This window comes from Salvia splendens, chromosome 6 (genome assembly GCF_004379255.2).
Source record: "Salvia splendens isolate huo1 chromosome 6, SspV2, whole genome shotgun sequence".
Taxonomy (NCBI): Eukaryota; Viridiplantae; Streptophyta; class Magnoliopsida; order Lamiales; family Lamiaceae; genus Salvia; species Salvia splendens.
Genome location: NC_056037.1, coordinates 6,278,516 through 6,300,477, shown reverse-complemented (window position 1 = coordinate 6,300,477; position 21,962 = coordinate 6,278,516). Strand labels below are relative to the sequence as shown.

The following is a 21,962-nucleotide window of genomic DNA, read 5'->3' as shown; positions in this document are numbered from 1 at the left end:
GTGTGTTTTTTTATTTTGTGTGTTTTTTTTATTTTGTGTGTTTTTTTATTTTGTGTGTTTTTTAATTTTGTTTTAATTTTAATAAAGTGTGTTTGTTTAAATTGAATTGGGTTTTAAAAAAAATTATAAATTAAATTGAATGAATAGTAATTAAGAGACGGTATAGAGACGGTTAAGAGACGGAGCGTTGCAGCCTCCGTCTCTTAGTTAAGAGATGGAGGAAAAAAGGACAGTGGGGCCCTCAAATAGTGCTCAAATAGTAGTTAAGAGACGGTTTAAGAGACGGTATAGAGACAGCGTTGTGGATGGCCTTAGAATTGGTAGCCGTAAATGATGGGGTACGTACTAAACAAGCCCAATAGCAGTGACGGCCCATCAGCCCAAAGCCCAAGGAAGAGTATCAGTTCGGCATTACCAAAGAGTTCGGCCCTAGCCTACAGCTCGGTAAAAGCCGACCAATCAGTTCGGCATTACCAAAGAGTTCGGCCCCAGCCTACGGCTCGGTAAAAGCCGACCAATCAAGCTCTACTCTCAGATCGGCAAAAGCTGCTCGGCAATAGCTCAGCAGTTCGGTCTCAGTATTCGACCGAACTGGGAGATAGTGGACCCATGCAGAACCTCCACGACCTCCACTACACGATCTTTTTAGTGGTGGACCCATGCAGGACCTCCACGACATCCACGACATACTTAGTGGTGATGTAAGCCACGACCTAGTTAGTGGTGATGTAAGCCACGACCTAGTTAGTGGTGATGTAAGCCACGACCTAGTTATTGGTGATGCAAGCCACGATCTTAGTTCAATGTATAAATAGAACTCAGATCAGATAAAGAAGGGTTAAGTTCTCTAGAGATCAAATATCAAATAGCAAGTCTGTATTGTAAGCTGTAGAAAACAGATCAAGCAATACAACTCTGCCCTCTTTTCTTCCCGTGGACGTAGATTTACCTCAGTAAATCGAACCACGTAAATCTCTGTGTCGTGATCTGCATTTTCCTGCATTCATCACCATAAAAAATTCGCCCAACCATCAGTAAATATTTGAATTCTTATTGAAGGATTGATCAACTCTTGTCAGATTATTACCCAGAAACCATTAATCAATTAGGCCGATGGGCTGGTGTTCAACCTGCCAACAGGTAGTGATTGATTAAAGGGCCCAAATTTGACGTCTAACTATCCTCATCATCTCCACAAGATGCCACGTATGGTATATATATATATGTGTTATTGAGGAGATCTTTACTTTCTTTGCATCTTATCTAAGGAATTTATAGTATGTGTATATGTAACGTGTGATTTATAGTATCAAATTTTAAGAAAATTAACGATTCATAATTTAATTAAATAAATATTGACATTTCACTGTAGATTTTATCAACCGAACACAAATTCTAAAAAATTTCATAAATAAATGTAAATTATTCTTATATAATATATGAAAGTGAAATTAATGTTTTTTTATAAATAAATGATATTATACTACTAGGTAAGAGTGAGTATGGTAGTCTTACTCCACTCACATGCTGATGCTACCTACCATTTTATTAAAGTTTACATAATTCAAATTCCAAAATGTAGCATTTTTGCTATGTAAGTAGCATTCAAAGATCCATTTTCTTCATTTTGGGTAGTCTATAATTTAAAAAATTCTTTTTTTTTTCTAATTTTGATATAAAGATCTCATATCCCACTACCTTTTTATACTCACAATCTATTATAAAATTAAATATTAATATTAAAAATAGTTTCATTATTCACTTACTTTCTTCATTTACTTTTCTTTGCAAAGTTAGACAATTTTTTTAACCGGGTCGAGTCAAAATGGAATAAGTATATAAGAATAGTTTTATTTATGATTTCTCTTTCTAACAATATCACCGATGCAATATTCCATTGCGATGAAGACCACGAAATACTATATTCATTTTCACGCAACCAATTCAAATATACTTCATTTTCATCGTAGGATTGGTTCCATGACAAAAATTGAGAAATAATTCAAAATTAGACTTTCAAAAATCGAAAAAATGAAAAGGTTTATAAGGTTAAAATAATTAAGTATGTAGCTCAGTATAGATATTATTTAGTGAGTATATATATTAAAAGAGTGAACTTCAAAAATGGTCCCTGGACTATGAGTTTATCTCGCCCATAGTCCCTGGACTTTAAAAATATCGTGAGACATCCCTGGAGTAAGGGTTTATGTCGAAATTGGTCATTTTGCCATTTTTTGATACGAAAATACCCTTTTGAGGGTTTGGGCAATTTGATCTTTTTACACTTTTAACATTTTAAATCTGATATTATTTCAAAATTATCATTCTTCTTCCCTTTTGTCATCATTCACTTTATTTTTTTTATTTCCATATTAGATTTAATTTTATAAAATTAAATTTTAAATTTAGATTTTTAAATATCAATAAATATTTATTAATTATTAAAATTATTAAATAAAAAAATTAATAGTTTTAATCAATATTTGATAGTGTCTAATATTTAATCAATAAGGTATGCCGACGCCAACTTAGTTTTAGTCAATTTTAATAGTTTTAATCATAAATAGATCATATAACACGATTATTCTTAAATAAATATGCAACTAATGTAAGACTAATATAATTTTCGTTTATTTATTTGAAAAAAAATCAAAATTAACTAGAAAATTTAAACAAAATACGCCTGTATAAAATTTCTAATAGTATCAAATTTTTAGTCAACTTCATAATATATAATCACAAACAATTATAACAATTGAACGAAGGCTAAGTAGAATATCTCTTATTTTTCCATCATGATTAATATTATTTTTCTGTACTTCTTCGATTCAATTGAATATTATATTAAATAAAAAAATTAATAGTTCTAATCAATATTTATAGTGTCCATGAATTAATAAGTTTAATTAATAAAAAATTATTGATATTTAAAAATCTATATTTAAAATTTAATTTTATAAAATTAAATCTAATATTGAAATAAAGAAACAAAGTGAAGGATGACAAAAGGGAAGAAGAATGAAAATTTTGAAATAATATCAGATTTAGTACATAACTGAAATAATATAGTAAGATTTAAAATGTTAAAAGTGTAAAAATACCAAATTGTCAAAACCCTTAAAAGGGTATTTTCGTATCAAAAAATGACAAAATGACTAATTTCGAGATAAACTCTTAGTCCAAGGATGTCTGACGATATTTTTAAAGTTCAGGGACTATGAGCGAGATAAACCCATAGTCCAGAGACATTTTTGAAGTTCACTCATATTAAAAAGGTATTCCTAATATCTGGGATACTAAAATTGTCATTTTCGTCTAAAAAAATCTCACACTTTTGTGAGGCGTAAATTAAAGATAAGCCAAATGTGAAAGAAGTTTTTCCATGCAATACTTCTCTCCTCGAAACAATATTATTTGAGGCTTTTACTTCATAGTAAAAGTAAAATTTCCAACTTAAAATTCTTCTCCAGAAAAAAAAAAGAAATAATTTTTTAACCATAAAATCTCAATCCTCTCCAACTCATATCCTTCCGTACAAATATACAATATCAATCATGCTGCACTTTTTTATAAAAAAAATTAAACTTTCCAGAAAAGATTCGTTATTTTTACCAGAAACCATTGGTGCCACGTCACCCTTCACCAACCAGAATTATTAGAATATTCAGTATAAATTTAACAAACAATAAAATATTACGAGTAGTATATATATCACCAACCCATTTCTATTTCCATTTCCATTTACCACCACCACCAACAAAAAATTGAAATCATTTCAGTGAGTGAAATAGAAGCTCAGGCGAAAGCAAAACCATTCCATTTTAGCTTGAATTGAATCACACACTCTCTCTGTCTCTCTCTAGAAATGGAGCGCGCGGGGAAGCTAGCAAACAGAGCCATCCTCCGCCGCCTCCTCTCCGAGTCGAAGCAGCAGCCATTTCACAAATCCTCAAGTTACGTATCCTCCATCGCCCAAGGCGCCGCCGCCGCCAATGCCTCCTCCGTCAACCACCGCTTCTACTCCCGAAACCTCGCCACTCGCTCCATCTCCGTTGACGCTCTCAAAGCCAGCGACACCTTCCCCCGCCGCCAACGCCGGAGGACCAATCCAAAATGGCGGAATTCGTTGGATTCGAAACCCTAGATTCACTAATTGACGCCACCGTCCCCAAATCCATCCGCGCAGACGACATGAAGTTCTCAATCTTCGATGAGGGCTTGACAGAGGCTCAGATGATTGAGCACATGAAGGATCTAGCCTCCAAAAACAAAGTTTTCAAATCCTTCATTGGAATGGGGTACTACAACACGTTTGTGCCTCCTGTGATTTTGAGAAACATCATGGAGAATCCAGCTTGGTACACTCAATACACCCCTTACCAAGCTGAGATTTCACAGGGGAGGCTCGAGTCCTTGCTGAATTACCAAACCATGATCACTGACCTCACTGCCTTGCCTATGTCCAACGCCTCCCTCCTCGACGAAGGGACTGCGGCTGCAGAGGCAATGGCGATGTGAAACAACATCTCCAAGGGGAAAAAGAAGACCTTTGTCATTGCTAGCAATTGCCATGCACATTGCACAGACAATCGATGTTTGCAAGACTAGGGCTGATGGATTCGATCTCAAGGTGGTTGTTTCCGATGTGAAGGACATTGATTACAGCTCCGGTGGTGCAGTATCCGGGGACGGAGGGTGAGGTTTTGGACTACGGGGATTTCATCAAGAAAGCACACGCGAGTGGTGTGAAGGTTGTGATGGCCTCTGATTTGACAATGCTGAAGCCGCCGGCTGAGTTGGGGGCCGATATTGTGGTGGGGTCAGCACAGAGGTTTGGGGTTCTTTTATTTGAAACAGATTCTTTTCCGTTATTGGAAATATGAGTAGTTTTGCATGTGTTTAATTTAATTTGTTGATGTTTCTATATGCATATATATTTTCTTAGATCATTGGCAGAGGAGTACATGTGTAATAGTATTGTGATTGTGAGCTCATTTTGATCACTTCAAAGTTTTCATTTTAGAGTAGTTAATTTACATTTTGCTACATGATTTAAAAATACGAGCGAGCTATCGACCAAAGATTCTATATGTATCTGCAATGTCAATACATAATTAACCGTTGAAACTGTGTTGATACTTTTTGTTGCTATGATTTTGTTATTTGTTGACATTTTCCAACGGTGCAGATCATATTTTAGAGTTTGTATTTGATTACCTCCCTATACGAATATAGTTTATTATTACCGGTCTTGTAGTTGCCATTTCTCTTTCATGGATTTTTAATTTTGTCGAGAGAGAGATTGATTGGCTATTCAATTGGCTCTTTTTATTTCATTTTCATCTGATGATTTCTGCGTGTTGTGATTCTTGAAATATACTACTACTACTATACTAGCTTATTTGTTCTGTCGGTGTGCATAGTAATTAAATTGTTGATGCTATTTCATTTCATATGGTATGTTAAGGAGTAATTATGTAGAATCCAATAATGCCCAACAATTGGGTAGTATATTGTGGGCTCAATGAATTATGAACATTATAGAAAAGGGGCCATAACTTTTAAATGCGTCTCCACAAATATAAATTTGACAACTACAATACCCTAGTTACCACTCACCAAGAAAAGCAACGAAGAAGAAGCAGCTTAATTATAGAGTTTATTTCAAAAATATACTAGTATTTCTCAGCAGGCCACGGCTCGGCCGCCGCAGCCCTTGCTTAGCGAACAGTTGGGCGTGATGTCCGTCTAGGTGCGTTCCGAAGCAGCCCACTAGCTCATGCGCAACAACAGCTGGCGAACTCGACGACCACTGACATGAAGTCAGCGGACCGTTGGATGGCGTCCAGTGGCTCCAAACGTTCCTTTTTCCATTTCTTCACATTTTTTCAAATTTTTTACTGTCAATACTCAACGAACACGTCAAAATATCAAATTATGTAATATATGCAATATAAAATCATAATTCACATATTTTACATTCAAATCTAGACCTTAAGAATCATTCAAATTAGTTTGCCCAACTTCCCATGTTTATAGTGCATGGCCTAATTAATATTTTTAATAACTTAAACATTGAAACGAAAAATAAGAAACCCAACATGTCAATCCTTATGCTTGATTTAGAAGATGAGATACTTGACTTTTTTACCCAAAACCTATTTTGCTCAGATTATTATTGACTTATGAGATGATAGCCACTCATCACCAAAGCTCGTATTTGTAGTACTACGTATTAAGCTAAAACGACCATTGAAAAACTACACGAATATACATAGAATTAAATTCGACTAGGGTCATTATATCACACTCTAAGAATACAGAGTATAAATCTTATTTCCGTTTATTTTTACTATCTCTATTAGAGCATCTCCAATGGCGGCGGCGTCACCGGCACGCCGATTTTTCGCGGACGCCGAACCATTGCGAGCGGCGTCGGCGAAATCGGCGTGCCCACGCCGTTTCTTGGCTGATGCCGATCCTCACGGCGCCATTGTAGGCCCCGGATCGGCGTCAGACCGGCGTAAGATTTTTATTTTTTTTTAAATTTTTTCGAAACACTATATATACGACGGAGGCGATGAGTGATTTTTTATGTAATTTTTTTATTGTACTTTTTAAATTTTTTACTTATTTTTTAAATTAATGTATTTTTTTTAAAATTACTGTACTTTTTAAAATTTTAATAGTATTATTCAATTTTCCTGTATTTGTCTCGTAAATTAAATTCTGTATGTTGCTACGATTGTAAATTAAATTATATAATTGTTATTAGTGATGTGGATAGGCTATGAGAGGGCTATTGCATGTCGAGTTGCTTGTCCAGATGATATGGCAGGAGGATTTTAGTGCTGATGATGTGATAATGGCAAGGCTATGAGAGGGCTATTGCATGTCCAGAACCACTGGAGATGCTCTTATACCTTTTTGACTTGACCTTTTTAATATGATCGTTTTGTATCCCTATAAAAAAAATGCCACGAGAGTGTAAATAATGATAAATGATGATTGACCCCGATTCTGAACTATAAAAAACTATAGTTTAGTGAAGACTTTCAGTTTAATTTAACATTTCGAGATTGTTATTATCAAGACTTAACGTATTAATTATGTTCAAATTCACCAACTAATTAATATATCGAGCATGTCACACTTAATTTTAAAGGGCGATTTATCATCATGTAGTACAACCAATGAAATCACAGATTCACAATATTTAACACCCCCCCCCCCCCAATTAATTAATGGACCTAATTTTCCATACCACTTGCTTGATGAAATAATTGATGATGCTTTGACAAAAATATGAAAAAAAAATCGAAAGTAACATTTGTAACACGTGGGAATTGTGATTTAAAAATAATTTGCCAAAGGAAAAGTTTTAATTTAATAAGCAATTTATCTTGAAAAAATTACTTTTTTGGGCTACATCCCAAACAATGGTGACAAAGCCCAAAACCTATGTAACATGTAATGTTACGCATTTATAATAGTAGATGTTTTGGTCTGAATATTCAAACCATTACATAATATTAATACCACGACTTACTAGCCTAGTTTAACTGAGTATATTTAATAACGCAATCACCTCATAAATGTATCACTACTACTTTTATCAATTCCGGAACTATGAAGAATGGGATAATCGAGATCCCATAAATAATAATTTTCCATACGCAACCTTTTTCTATTCAATTTTGGTTAACAATTTTAATGGGGCGTTTTTTGTGCTCGGATGTGTCGTATGTGGCGATTGGACCCCAAAAATATTCAGATATATTTTATTTGATTTAATTCTTTTAATTTTACTTAAGAGGGAAGGAGTACCATTCAAAACACAAAAATATTATTCATTTCAATTCAATTTAAAATAAAAATGGGTTGAATTTCTACCGAGAAATCTCCATTCAAAAAAGATGTTCACAATATCCAAGAATCCGACCAGAAGAATTCAGAATCTTAGCACATTATTTCTTCCTTTTGAAGCCATGCAATTCATAAGATAAGATCAATTATTTCATCTACATTTCTTACATCAATTATTCCATTATTTTGCTTTTTTTCTATCCACTGTAAACAAAAAAAAAAATACTAGCAGAAAAAGAAAAGGCAAGGAGGCATTGTAATGGAACGTACAGAGATAAATATTGTCAAAGATATGCAATTTAGCTTGCATCATCTATTAAAAATTTAAAATACTTTTCAAGTGAGAGAATTGCAACAATGCAAGGACTAAAAGTAGACTAGTGGTGCAATAGTATTCATTCTCCCATCCAATTTCCATAACCATTTAGTTGTTCAATTCAGCTACAAAAAGCTATGCCTCTCCTCTCTCTCTCTCTTGCCATGGTTAAAAAAAGCAATCCCCTTTATTTACTCCATGGCAATCCTGCCATGCACAAAGCTGCTTCATATCAGATTCACAGAGAGAGAGAATCCACATATTTTGTTTTTGGTGATCATAGCTTGAAATGAAGAGAGAGAAAGAGAGTAATGGGCCCTCAAAAGGCTGCAAGGAGAAATGAGTGGAACTGAAACACCAAACAGTAATATTACTATACATACTATACTACTCATCTCTCCTCTCTCTTGATTCATTTAATCCTTTGCAGAGATGCCCATTTTTTCTTGCTTTTGAGAATGCATTTTGTACTATGACCCTTTGTATTTTCACTCTTCAAAATATGATAATCATAATATCTAGCGGTTTAATCACTCTTTTGCAAGAAAAAGCAACTCTCTTTTTTTCTTAGATATGGGTTTTCTCTGAATCTCTGAAATTCACCAGTTTCTTGAAATTTGGGTTCTTTTTTTCTCTTCTTCATGCAAGCAAAAACAGCTCACTTTTTGGGCCTCTTTTTATTCTTTGCTACATTGTGTTTTTGTTGGTGGGGTTTTGTGAAGTCTGAAATTTCAAGTTTGAAGTACTACTCTTTTTCTTTTGTTTTTTTACTGCAACAGATATTCTGTTCTTTTCTCATGGTTATTTTAGCTTATTCTACTACTTTTAATCTTTCTCGTAAAAAGGTAAAAGGGTAAAAAAGCTTGGACTTTAAAGATTTTCAGGTGTTCTTTTTTCTTTTTAAATTCTTCTGCAAATTTACATTATTTGAGAGAGGAACTGATCAGTATAGAATCAAACTTCAAAGCTTCCATTTTTATGTCTGAAAACAACCTTGTAGTACTACTAGTATTAAAAAATCATATATTTCTCTGAAAACAACCTTGTAGTACTACTAGTATTTTTTTAGCAAACACACTGTCATCTGTTCTTGCAAAAATTCCTCTTCGAAGATAGCAGGTTTGTCTTACTATTGCCTTTTCTTGTTGTCATGAAATCATATTTGGATTGCTATTTTTTTTGTGTGTGTGGTTGAGCTTTTGTTCTAATTTCTACTTAAACTGATTTCTTACATACTTGTTTTTTTTTGTGTGTGGAAGAGGCAGATATTGTGCTTGATTATAATGCCTGTTTTGCAACACAAGAAAATGCACAAATTTTTTTACTATTAAGTATTTTAAGTTTCATAGCATTTGTATTTAAGTATTTTATGTTGTTTTTATATTAGGAAATTACAAGCTATCAACATTTTGCCTGTGTCTAATTTTTCACATTTTTCTGTCCTTTCAATGCATTAATATACTATAGTTTTAAGTATTTTAGTTCACAACCTAGAAACTTTAAGATTGTTGGTTTTTCAGTAGAAAACTACTACTACTATACCTTTTTGTACATGCTTCTGCAATGATGCTATTTTACATTTCCAGTTTTGGTTTTGGTTTTGGTTTTTGTCTTGAATTTAAGAAATGCTTCTTCAAAACTAATGTTTGAAATTTCTATAGCATTTGAATATTTAGTATTGTAGTTTGGTATATCAATATAGAAATGTAGACACTGGCTTGTGTTTGTTTAATGAAGCTATATTGCTATTTACATTCTTAGTTTAGTTATGGTTTTGAATTCTTGAAATTGCTTCCTCAAAACTAATGTTTGATAGTATATCTAATACTTTTGCATTTCTCTTTCCCATGCGTGTTATGTTGGAAAGGAGTGGCCTTATCAATATGCAAACAGATGAAACTGTTGGCGGATTCGGGCTGCCTCCGACTTACATAGTCGGAGACGCCATGAACAAGCTTTCTGGCCAGCTAACGAGTCGAGTTGCCACAGCAAGCGATGCTCTCTGTCCCAATAATATCCTATCAGCAAACCGAGCCATGAGTCAAATCAGCCCGTTCCATGGGGCTGATCGGTTTTTAGAGGCAATTCCTCTCCCTAATCTATCCATTGGCACCTTCCCTTATACCTCCATTGACAATCATCAGGAAAAGGTTGCAATTCCGGGATGTCCTCAAAACATGAGATATAGCGCTGTCATGAATGGCCTAGATGTCATCGGTCCCTCCCTCGAGACATTACCCCATGGCTACGGAGGCCTACCTTTCCCTCCTGAGCTCATTGGGATGGTAGTTGGAAGAACAAGCCTCCCACCACCGGCCCAACCAGCTCGTAGCTGCAACTCGAGGGAATGGCCAATGATGGAGCAAGTAGGGTTCGGTTCCCACAGCCAAGACTCGTCTCAGTATAGCAATGAGCTGTCTCTGAGTCTCGTGACATCAAAGCCTTCTATTCTACAGGGGCACTCAACACCACAGATGCAGTGCTCGGAGATGTGCTACTCGTTGCCCGAGCATACTTCTTCCAGTAGCAAGAACCAGTCACCTGGCTCCAAACCGCTCCAACTTCCACCGTTGCTGCCAGGATCAAGGTTTCTCGAGGCCCTCCAAGAAATACTCGCTGCAATAGCTTGCTATGCACTAGAGAACATTGAAGATATTGGAATAAACGTCTCGTATTCTTCAATTAGCTCCTCCAACGGGATTGAAGCGGATCAAGCGTTTGTATTTCAAATGCAAGAAACTAGCCTTGAAGCAAAGAGAAAGCATCTCCTATCTCTACTGCAAATGGTATATACATACCTACTTAGCCCCATTATATTGATTTGATTGTGTATAGTCTTAAAAAATGTTTATATTATCTTGTTTCGTCTTTAGGTTGATGACCAATACAGCCAGTGCCTCGATGATATCCACACGGTCACCTCTGCATTTCATGCTGTGACGGAGCTAGAACCTAATCTGCACGCCCGTTTTGCTCTACCCACAATCTCGTTCATGTACAAGAGCCTCCGGGAGAGGATCAGTAACCACATTCTTGCAATCGGAGCTCATCTCAAGGAGGGAGAAACGCGAGAAAACAAGTCATTCGAGGCAAGCTTCATCCAGAAGCAGTGGGCTCTGCAGCAGCTTAGCAAGAGAGATCATCAACTATGGAGGCCTCAAAGAGGCCTCCCTGAAACATCTGTCTCCGTTTTGAGGACATGGATGTTTCAGAACTTCCTCCACCCGTAACGCCCGTTTTCTTGCCTATGGTCCTACTTCACTTATATAGGCGAATTCCATCAGAAATCTGACCACGACAGCCATGTATGCCTTGATTTTGCAGGTATCCAAAAGACTCGGAGAAGCACTTGCTTGCTTTGAAAAGTGGCCTAACTAGGAATCAGGTATGGAAAAGCTCCTATATAGTGAAGTTAAGCCTTTTCAAATCTGGAGTACAGAATCTAAATTTGGAATTTTGGATAATTGTTGACTTCATTTGCACGTAAGCTCTCGTGTTCAAAGTTCAAGCTTGACTCGTATACTACACTATCTCTGCAGGTGTCGAACTGGTTTATAAACGCTCGTGTCCGGCTATGGAAGCCAATGATCGAGGAAATGTGTGCAGAAATGAACAGAAGAAAAGCACGGGAGGAAGATGAAGAAATGGAAGGCAACCACAGAAACCAAATGCGCTTTGAAACTAGGAGATTTACAAGGGATTGATAAAGGTGTATATTTATATATGTATATTTTATGTATTTCTCGTCACAATGCTCTGAGCCTTTCTTGATTTATAGTCAGTGCATTATATTGTATGGTGCTCCAAAATGGGATCCATGTGAAAATCAAGAAAATTGGATATTTGGAAGTGTTTTGTATAATCCATTCTCTCCATGTATAGGAATGCAATTCTTGATGAAAGTGATGTACAGTATAATTGAAGGATCGAAAGAATATACGCATATTCATCATAAATTCATCAGACTTTCACACCTTTCTTCAAGTTAAAAGCAATGCTCAATTTTCAATTTGTATCAAATTACATGACACATAATGAAGTATTCTTACTTGAAATTAATAGAGTACAGACACGACCAATGAAGGTTCTCACTAGTTGTTGACATATCACAAAAGAGTATAAATCCCAAACAACTTTAAAAAGTAAAGAGTGAGTTTTAGCAATGGAACAGATACCGTGACACCCGATTACGTCTCTCCCTCGCAATGGCATTTATTTTCGAGAAAGCAACAATTGATTCCATATATCCTTGCACAAGCACGCATCCACAGATGCAAACTGAAGCTGTGTGTTTATTTGGTCCACCAATGATAGAAATCTCTTCGCCTGTTGATCTTCTTCTGCAGCTGGAGTAGTCCATAGAGGAGGGCCTCGGCAGTGGGTGGACAGCCAGGTACATAGATGTCAACAGGGACAATCCTATCACAACCTCGGACAACAGAGTACGAGTAGTGGTAGTAACCACCACCGTTTGCACAGCTTCCCATAGAGATTACCCACCGTGGCTCAGGCATCTGGTCATAGACTCTGTATAGACAATTAGCACAAGTGGCCAATAGATTTTAATCTTTACAGTTATAAGACACCATCGAGCATATCATCACTCAACAAAAATTAAGATATGCAGAAAATACTAGTATCATAATCAAAAGTTCAACATAACTGCACATCCCTAATCACGCAGGACAAGAGAATCTAATTATCAGAAGATTTAGACTGATATTTTTGTAACAAGACCGCTTATCCTATTTGGGTCGAAATAGGAGTTTTGAATGTGTAAGTGTCTGGCAGTGACAAGTCTTAAGACTGACTCAAAGCGAGCGATGCCTTAGACTCAAAAATTCCAAATGGTTGAGTCACATGACTGAAGCTTGAGCCAGCTCAAGCAGCATCGATCAAGATCACCTGTGGCATAGGCTTGTATTAAAAATTCCAAATGTTGGATTTGAACCTATGCGGGCGAAGCCATCATATTTTAGTCGTGCAGCTCGTACCCAATCATCACTCCATAACATCCAATATTCCAATTTAATAACAAGTTATTGTAAAACTAAAAATAACAACTTAACAAATAATTTGGAATGTATAGGATGGAGTAGGGTGGTCCTAAATCAAGAGTCTAGGGGCTGAGGATGCAAAACCTTAACAGGTGTTGAATAAGCCTTAAAAGTTGAGAAGTCAAATAGTAAAACATAGGATCTTAGGGTTTCGAATAGCCTAATAAGGTCCACACAGCACTGTTTGAGCACTTAGTTAGAGTGTAACACAGATATATACTAGAGGAACTGCACAAAACAGATAAAATATCAGACAGCTCCCAACCCATTAACCAAACGGAAGGGTCAATCCAATATCATGTAAATTCACAAATGGAAAGGAAATGACAAATAGAGTTCCAACTTCAAGCGCAGCATGAGCTGCTATAGTTGCTTACTTAAAGAAGAGGGGCAAGACTGGGGAGGCACTAACAAACCTCCAGCTGCCCCCATCCCCCTAGATTATACCATCCTTAATATCAAAGCAAAGAAACCTACGTCCTAAGCCACCAAATACTAGCATCAACCAACGGATACATATAGATGAAATATTCGATTCATCGAACAGTCAAATGTATTCCATTGTTATTAACCGATTCCCACCTTGCAACATATGCTATCCCCCATTTCTTGCAGCACTGCTCCATGCCTTTGGCAGTCCATTATATTGGAAATACTTAAAAACAGAATGCCGTATTTTCAAAATATTTTTCACTTCTCTAAACTACATTAAGAGAACGGCCAAAAATGTGAGATTTACCCAGAGAGTTTTTGATAAAGTGCTATTCACAAACTAGTCGCCCCAAAACTAAACAAGTTAGAAGGCATTCCAACTTTCGTTGGTCCATTAGGCCATCCACAATAGGAATAGCCTAGTCATAGCCTAGCCACAAACTTCTCCTGCCATATCATCAACACTAAAACTCCTCCTGCCACGTCATCAAAACAAGCAAATAGCTCAGCTATAGCCTAGCCACATCACTCAAAATTATATAAAACAAATAATTAACAATTACACAAAATACGGAATTAAATTTACGACACAGATACGAGAAAATTCAATAATAATATTAGAATTTTAAAAAGTATATTAATTAAAAAAACACACTTCATTAAAATTAAAATAGCATGACAACATCCTCATTAATGAGTTTGTCCCACATCGAAAGTGGAATATAAAACATTCAAGGATGTCTCTATAAAAGAGAAACAACCAAGAATGAGTTTGTCCCACATCGAAAGTGGAACATAAAACATTCAAGGATGTCTCTATAAAAGAGAAACAACCAAGAATGAGTTTGTCCCACATCGAAAGTGGAACATAAAACATTCAAAGATGTCTCTATAAAAGAGAAACAACCAAGAATGAGTTTCATAAAAAAACATTAAATAAAAAAAATTAAAAAATCCGCTGGGCGATGCGCTCGGCGATCCGGAGCCTGCAATGGCGCCGAGCGGATCGCCCAGCGCCCACACATCGCCGAACGCTTGGCGGTTTTTAATTCCGAAATTCGCTGGGCTGTTGCAATGGACCGCCTAGCGCCAGGGCTCAGCTAGGCGGTGCGCTAGGCGCCATTGCGGATGGCCTTACAAACATCACCATTTTCTTGGAACAAGCTTTGAGAAAAAGAAACATTGATAATCCACATTTCCTCATAATCAATAGAACTATGCAATGGGCATAGCTGACTGTAGACGCGATTTAGAGCATCCACAACCGTGCTCTTGCCAGCGGCACGGTTGTGGGCCCGGGCGGTACTATTCATGCCTGCTCTCTGGCAAGAGCACAACACCCACAACTGTGCTCTTCCGCAAGGACTAGCACAATTAATATAAAATTCAATTAAACAATAACATTTCCATAATATTAAAATCCATTTAAAAACCATAATAAATATTACAAATTACAAATAAAATTAAAAAATACATAATTAAAATCCTAAAAATTAAAAATTACATAATTAAACTCCTTAAAATTAAAAATTACATAATTAAAATCCTAAAAATTAAAAATTACATAATTAAACTCCTAATAAGACTACGCATCCGGCGGGATCAACCCCAATTGTTTTTGGAGACCTTTTATCATGGTCTCGTGTGTTTCAAGTTGCGTGGGGATCATAGATGACCTATCGGCCATATTGAGTTGGCTTAAGAGCATCCACAGCGACTTGTTCGGGGGTGGAGGTGGCACATAGGGAGCGGGAGTGGCTTCGGGAGTCGAGCCGCGACGACGGTTGGCCGCCGCCTTCTTCCTTCCTTGGGGGCGGCGTTGGGAAAAGCTCGGTCCGGCGTCGGGGCTACCCAAGTTAGCTCCGGCGAGTTGGCTAGCCACTTCTTCCGAGCCGGAGTCGGATAGGGCTACCGACCTTGATCGTTTGGAGGAGCCGCTAGAGGAGGATGTTATGCCTCCCTTATACTTCGGGTGCGTCCGCGTCTCCTGCCAAACGTTAAGATATTTGAACGACTTACCGTTCATGGATTGGTAGGTGCTCAGCGCGGCGGTGATGATGTCGACCTCACTTCGGCCGCTCCCGGCATTCCGGGACTCCTGGATGAAATAGCCGTTGAACTTGCCAATTTCTTCGTTGGCTCGGCCGATGCAGTTGCGCACCATACTCTCGTTGCGCTCGATCGTTCCGGGCGGCCAGTTTGCATTGTACCGGCTAGAGACACGCCACCAAAAGTGATCGCCGGATTGGTTCGTTCCAACCACCGCATCTTCGGAGATTTCCAAGTACGCCTTGAACAATCTTTCCATCTCCACCGGTGAGTACGGTGTGCGGACACCGGCGCGAGATTGAGGAATCGGCATTTGGGAAGGGGCGCGATGCCTAGGCTCCGGTGTCCACCCGTAGCGCCCTTCGGAGGCACCTTGGTCGTCGATTGGGTATGGACGATAGCCACCCGGAACGGCCGAATCTTGGGTTTGAGGAGGGGCCGAATATTCCGTTTCCGGACTAGGAAACGGTTGTGAACCGAACCATTCGGGGTTCCAACCGTGGGAGCCCGAAGGGTTATCGTCTTGGCCGGACATAATGATGTTGTAGGGTATGAGAGAATGAAGATGAAAATGGATATGAGAGAATGGAGATGATAATGGATATTGGAGAATGATGATGAGAGTTGTGTAGTTTAATGTGAATTTTTGGGGTGAAATTGGGGGTATTTATAGATGAAAATGTGTATTTTTGGGGTAAAAAAATGAAAAAAAAATTAAAAAGGTGTAAAAATGGTTATAAACGGATATATTTTTTTGGAGAAGTGAAATTTTTTTTTATTTTTTATCTGTTTTTTTAATAAAAAACCGATTTTTGAAAAAAAAATAAAAAAAAAGTTTAAACACAACGGCTATGCCGTTGACGAATGAGAGCGAGACACGTGTGCGTCCGCTGGCACGGACGTGCTCGATACATCGAGCAGCGCCGTGCCAGCGGCGCGGCTGCAGCGGCGGCGGTCCTTCGCCTTGCCAACGGCGCGGACGGCGGTGGCGACCGCTGCGGATGCTCTTAAGGTCATTACTTGAACAAACTCGGAAAGGGGAAATGGTGTAGACGCAGAAAATAGCTCAATCCGTATTAACAATCACGAATCAAACTTAACAACAGCAATAAAAAGAAAAAGTAATAGCATGTCAGCAAAACGCATATACACGAACATATCAAATGTTTCACCAATTAAATTGGGGGAAACCCCTACGATCACAGAAACCTTACTTGCGGAGAGCAGGAGCCATCTTATTCGTGAGAGTGCCGGCGACAATCATGCAATCGGACTGCCTAGGGCTCGGCCGGAATATAATCCCAAACCGATCCAAATCGTAGCGCGCGGCGCCGGTGTGCATCATCTCCACGGCGCAGCAGGCCAGCCCGAACGTCATCGGCCAGATGGAGCCGCGGCGGACATAGTTCATGAGATCATCGACCTTCGAGATCACGAATTCCGCCGCCTTGGACATCCCCGGCGGCGAGGAGCCCGTTGGTGGGAGGGAGGGCGAGTACGGCGTCGGCGTGGAGGAGGAAGCTGCGGCGAGAGAGGGGGTGGTGGTGTGGATCGAAGCTAGGGCTGCGCGGTGGTTTAACGGCGCCGTCCGAGGTAGTAAACGAGCTGCATTTCTGGCTAGTTGAGCCATTTTTCCCCTTTCCTCGTGCACCTGTTCTTCCGATTCGAATATGTATAGAAATAAATTGCGGAAGATAGATTTGAGAAATTTCAGGATTAAATTTAGGATTAAATTAGTTGATGTTTGCCAACTTTTTAGATTTTATTATTTTTATTATTATTATTTTCTTATACCACTAATACTCCTACTATTTATGAATTTATTAATTTTTAAAAAAATATGAATTTATTAGAATACCCACATAAATTTAAAACTCAATTCTTTAATTCTTTTATTGGAATCTTTCTCGTTGCAATTCTCAATTCTCCCTCAGTGTATCGTAGTTGTTGCATATAGAATCGTAGGGCTGAAAGTTTGATTTAGAGTTGCCCAAGGTTTACAGTTCCGGCGATTAACCGCGAAATCGTAAAAGCGGTTACATTTCCAAATCGAAACCGTGAAAATTTACTCAAATCGAAACCGTTGACTTTAGAATCGCGGTTCGGTTCAGGTTCAAAAATTCCTGGACGGTCCCAAACCAAAACCGAAAAAACTGATGGAAAACCGTAACCGAGCCGAAAACCAACGTTTCGAAACCGTTAAAAACAACCGGAAAACCAACAATTCGGAACCGAAACCGTAACCGTGAAACACCCTCGCTGTTCGATAATTTCCAAAACCGGAACTGTGGGCACCTCCTAGTTTGATTAACCTGGATGTGTCGTCTCATTTTCTAAAATTTTCGATTCTATTATTATCTCCTTAATTGGGAGGTTTAAGAGCATCCACAATGAGACGCCCGATGGCACACCCGATGCGTGCCATCGTCCGCCCCATTGTGGGTGCCCGCCATCGTCCGCGCCCTACGCCCACGCCCGATGCATCGTCCGCGGTTGAAGCGCGGACGATAGGCCATCATCCGCGCCATCGGGTGTCCCATTGCGGGAACGGCGGACGATGCCACGCGTTTTTTATTTTTTTCTATTTAAACCTCGTTTCTCATTCACTTGTTCATACGAACATCTCGCCTCTCTCGTTTCGCTCCTCTCTCACATTTCTACCTATCTCACATACCAAAATGAATCACGACGATGACACCACTAGTTCTAGCTCCTTGGAGTCGGGTAGTTCGCACTCGGAGACCTCGGCAGCCTTAGATGCAGCCGTTGAAGAGGCCATGGCGGAATGCTTACTCGAAGTGCATCGCGAGGAGGCGGCGGCAGCGGCGGAGCAGATCCGCAGGCCTATTCGACGTTGGACGTCTGTCCGACGCGACCACGCGATAGCTCACCAACGTCTGGTTGAAGACTATTTTGCCGATCAACCACGGTGGGGACCGACTGTTTTCCGCCGGCGGTTTAGAATGTCGCGTTACCTATTTCTCAGCATTGTCCGGACGTTGTCGTCACGTGATGAATACTTCACGTATCGGGAAGACGGCATCGGCAGACCCGGCCTTACACCGTTGCAAAAGTGCACGGCTGCATTCCGTCAGTTGGCCTACGGCAGCACGATGGACATTTTCGACGAGTATCTCCACGTCGGGGAGACAACAGGCCGGAAGTGCTTGAAGAGATTTTGTAGGGGAGTTGTGGAGGCCTGCTGCGACACATATTTGTGCAAGCTGACTGCCGCTAATTGCATGGGCCTAAATCTGATGAAGATGCACGAGACGGCGCACGGCTTTCCTGGGATGCTAGGGAGCATCGACTGTATGCACTGGGAGTGGAAGAATTGTCCGAAGGCGTGTAGAGGCCAATTCACTAGTGGATACAAGGGTAGCCACCCGACTTTGATCCTCGAAGCCGTCGCTGACCATCGGCTCTGGATCTGGCATGAATACGTCGGCGTAGCCGGGTCGAACAACGACATCAACGTCCTCAACTCCTCCATCCTCTTCGCCGAGCAATGCAACGGCAACGGCCCGACCATCGAGTTTACTGCCAACAGGCGCTGATACCACATGGGGTACTACTTGGCCGATGGCATATACGAACGGTGGCCTATTTTTCTGAAGACGGTCAGCTGCCCAATGGGTGAGCAGAGGGTTTTATTTGCGCAAAATCAGGAGGCGGCGCGGAAGGATGTCGAGCGGGCATTTGGTGTGCTCCAAGCACGGTGGACAATTGTGAAAGGGCTGGCTCGTCTCTGGTTCAAGGAAATCATCGCCGACGTCATGTATGCGTGCATTATCATGCACAACATGATAGTCGAGCATGAAGGTGGGAGCATCACGGAGTGGAACGATGATGACGGTGCATCTAGCTCGTCTAGCACGGCGATCGAGCCCCCCCGCTAGAGGATTGTCGTCGGGCTTCGACGGGGTTCTAGCTAGACAGACATCAATGCGCAACCAACAAGACAATGCGCAACTCATGAACGATATGATTGGAGAAGTGTGGGCCCGTAACCGCCGTCGTTGAGTTTGCGTATTTTTTTAATTCGTATTGTAATGTATTAATTTTTATATATGAAATAAAGTTTTTCCCAATTTTTTGTTATTTAAATATTTAAATAAAATAAAATGCATAGGGCGTGCCTTAGGGCGCCCCATTGCAGGTGGGAGGGTAGAAGGATAAAACTGCTGACGTGACGCGCCTTAGGGCGTCCCACGGTGGATGCTCTAAACAAACTACGAGCCCAATTATAAGTAATCACACATAGAATTGAAGCATCATGTCAAATTGATGAATAGTACAGTCTCAGTAAATCATAAGTGCGCTTCCAAAGACAATATTAATCAAGCTTCAAAATCGAATAAGTAAACCTCATAACACAATTCTGCAATATTGAGATGAATCCACCCTTTTGTACTTCAAACTTTGTAAGTTGGAAAATCGTGGTTCATCTTTATTTTGTTTTCATAATTTTAGAAGAATTTTATTTTGTTTGTACGCTATAGATAGAAGAATTAAAGAATTGAAGTTCAAATTAATTTGGTCATTTCATAAAATATTGTGAGGGAAAAAAAGCAAAAATCTCTTACTCCGTATTATGAAAAATTTGTGTATTACTAAGTGCAGATAAACGTATTATAGTATCCATATGGACTACTAGTTGAAATTTGAGTAATGCAATTAAAACTTCAAATACTATCTAGACTGCAGTTTCTATAACCATGAAACATAATTAGAAACACAAATAAAGTTGAACAAATATTAACAGAGTTTAATAAATTAAAGAAATTTTAAAGCGATGATTTCATTGACTGTTCAACAATTTAATTATAAATTTAACATTCGAATCGAATAGAAATTTGTCAAAAAATTCATACGAACTGAACCGACTATGCCAAAAAATTAAATTTACTATTTTCAATTTACTTCGGATTGAATATTCGAGTTGGGTTATTTATTTTGTTTAAATTTAAGCACTAGAAATAGAAGTGTAGGGATAGAATACTTCATGGGCGCCATATGCAAATAAGCCTAAAGTAATGTCCTTCGCCGCAAATACCTAAAACCAAAATTTCATTTATGCCCTAATCTTCCACTATATATTCACACCCATTTACTGTGAAATTCAAATCTCACTCTCAACTTCAATGGCGGCTGAATCGTCTGTTATTTAGCTTTATTGTTTACTTGTACGTTTTTAGGAGATTTTTAATGGTGAGTTACGATCAATTCACTGATTATTATCAAACTTTCTGAATCTCTTCGATTCGTCGTTTTATTTGGCGATGGCTCCATTTCGAGTCAGCAGCAGGTGCCTATTTCCTATGGCAATCCGTCTGCCGCTTGGAGCCTAAATTAATTCACCCGGTTTGAAGATCCATGAAACCCTAATTTTTCAGTTGTTTTTTGATACAATAAACCGGTGTCATTTTCCAAATTATCGATTCTTTTGTTTTAGTTTCTCCTAATTTGTAAAAGTAATTGGATTGGAAAAGGCATTTCAGTCAGGCACGGGTTGTTTGTATTGAATTTTAACGACAAACCACTTTTTGCATAGTGCCGAAATTCAGCTACCTATCACGATTGGATATTAGCTCTTTATTAATAACAGCTTTTCTTAAAATTTGCGATAGCTAACTCTTTTCATATCGATTTCAATTACTAGTTTTTTTGGAGTGTTAAATGATTTTTGATTTGCTGTGATGAGATGCTAACACGAAAGAGGTAGTAACTTTGTGTTGTTGCCTCGATGCAATTCATTTGTTACGCTTGGCTTCTGAGCTTTAAGAGCATCCACAGCTGTGTTGATGTGCTCTTCTGTCGGTAAGGACAAGCCCTGGCAGGGCGTTCCTCTATGCATAGAGGACATCGGCAAGAGCATGAGGCCTCGTGGTATGCTCTGATTGGTCTGTTGATTTATCATTTATTATTATTATTTTTTTAAAATAAAAAAAATCTGAAAAAGTCAGATTTAATAAAAAAATATTTTCACTTTCTAATAAAATATATTCATTTTTTCTACACTTTTAATTTTTTCATTATTTTAACCTGAATTCATACTATAAATACTCTCATTTCAAACCCCAAAAAATGACACCATACCAAACAACTCTCTCAATCTTAATTTTTAGGATTTTAATTTTATAATTTGTAATATTATTTTGAGTAATTTTAATATATTTAAATATTATGGAAATATTTTTATTTAAATTGAATAATAGAATGATCAGACTCTTGGGTGTTGT

The 21,962-nt window shown here is 38.5% G+C and overlaps 3 protein-coding genes and 1 non-coding gene across 5 annotated transcripts; 3 read left to right on the top strand and 1 right to left on the bottom strand.

Moving 5' to 3' along the window:
• Positions 1-4,191: 4,191 nt before the first annotated feature.
• LOC121808680 (glycine dehydrogenase (decarboxylating) 2, mitochondrial-like) lies at positions 4,192-4,699 on the top strand. Its single transcript, XM_042209274.1, has 2 exons — positions 4,192-4,503; positions 4,586-4,699. The coding sequence occupies exons 1-2, from the start codon at positions 4,192-4,194 to the stop codon at positions 4,697-4,699; spliced, it is 426 nt and encodes a 141-aa protein (XP_042065208.1).
• Positions 4,700-8,274: 3,575 nt separating this feature from the next.
• On the top strand, positions 8,275-12,084 carry LOC121806236 (homeobox protein ATH1-like). Of its 2 annotated transcripts, XM_042206212.1 has the most exons (5): positions 8,275-9,301; positions 10,050-10,968; positions 11,056-11,408; positions 11,507-11,567; positions 11,722-12,084. In XM_042206212.1, the coding sequence occupies exons 2-5, from the start codon at positions 10,066-10,068 to the stop codon at positions 11,884-11,886; spliced, it is 1,482 nt and encodes a 493-aa protein (XP_042062146.1). In that variant the 5' UTR covers positions 8,275-9,301; positions 10,050-10,065; the 3' UTR covers positions 11,887-12,084. The 2 variants fall into 2 exon arrangements, with proteins under 2 accessions (XP_042062146.1, XP_042062145.1); XM_042206211.1 differs by lacking the exon at positions 8,275-9,301 and having other exon boundaries at positions 9,310-10,968.
• A 73-nt stretch (positions 12,085-12,157) lies between these two features.
• LOC121806239 (NADH dehydrogenase [ubiquinone] iron-sulfur protein 7, mitochondrial-like) lies at positions 12,158-17,423 on the bottom strand. The gene is made up of 2 exons (XM_042206216.1): positions 16,935-17,423; positions 12,158-12,709 (listed from the first exon to the last, which is right to left on the bottom strand). Exons 1-2 carry the CDS (start codon positions 17,348-17,350, stop codon positions 12,475-12,477), a joined length of 651 nt encoding a protein of 216 aa, XP_042062150.1. The 5' UTR covers positions 17,351-17,423; the 3' UTR covers positions 12,158-12,474.
• Positions 17,424-21,410: 3,987 nt separating this feature from the next.
• Positions 21,411-21,502, top strand: LOC121810155. Its single transcript, XR_006052412.1, has one exon. It is a non-coding gene; the product is annotated as a small nucleolar RNA R24 (small nucleolar RNA).
• The last annotated feature ends 460 nt before the right edge of the window (positions 21,503-21,962 follow it).

Coding starts and splice junctions, on each gene's coding strand:
- LOC121808680 (XM_042209274.1), top strand. CDS start 4,192: ATGAAGTTCTCAATCTTCGATGAGGGCTTGACAGAGGCTCAGATGATT. Junction 4,504..4,585: donor AAGGGACTGCGGCTGCAGAG/GCAATGGCGATG, acceptor CACATTGCACAG/ACAATCGATGTTTGCAAGAC.
- LOC121806236 (XM_042206211.1), top strand. CDS start 9,988: ATGTTTGATAGTATATCTAATACTTTTGCATTTCTCTTTCCCATGCGT. Junction 10,969..11,055: donor TCCTATCTCTACTGCAAATG/GTATATACATAC, acceptor TTTCGTCTTTAG/GTTGATGACCAATACAGCCA. Junction 11,409..11,506: donor TTTCAGAACTTCCTCCACCC/GTAACGCCCGTT, acceptor TTGATTTTGCAG/GTATCCAAAAGACTCGGAGA.
- LOC121806239 (XM_042206216.1), bottom strand. CDS start 17,350: ATGGCTCAACTAGCCAGAAATGCAGCTCGTTTACTACCTCGGACGGCG. Junction 12,710..16,934: donor ATGGCTCCTGCTCTCCGCAA/GTAAGGTTTCTG, acceptor TTGTCTATACAG/AGTCTATGACCAGATGCCTG.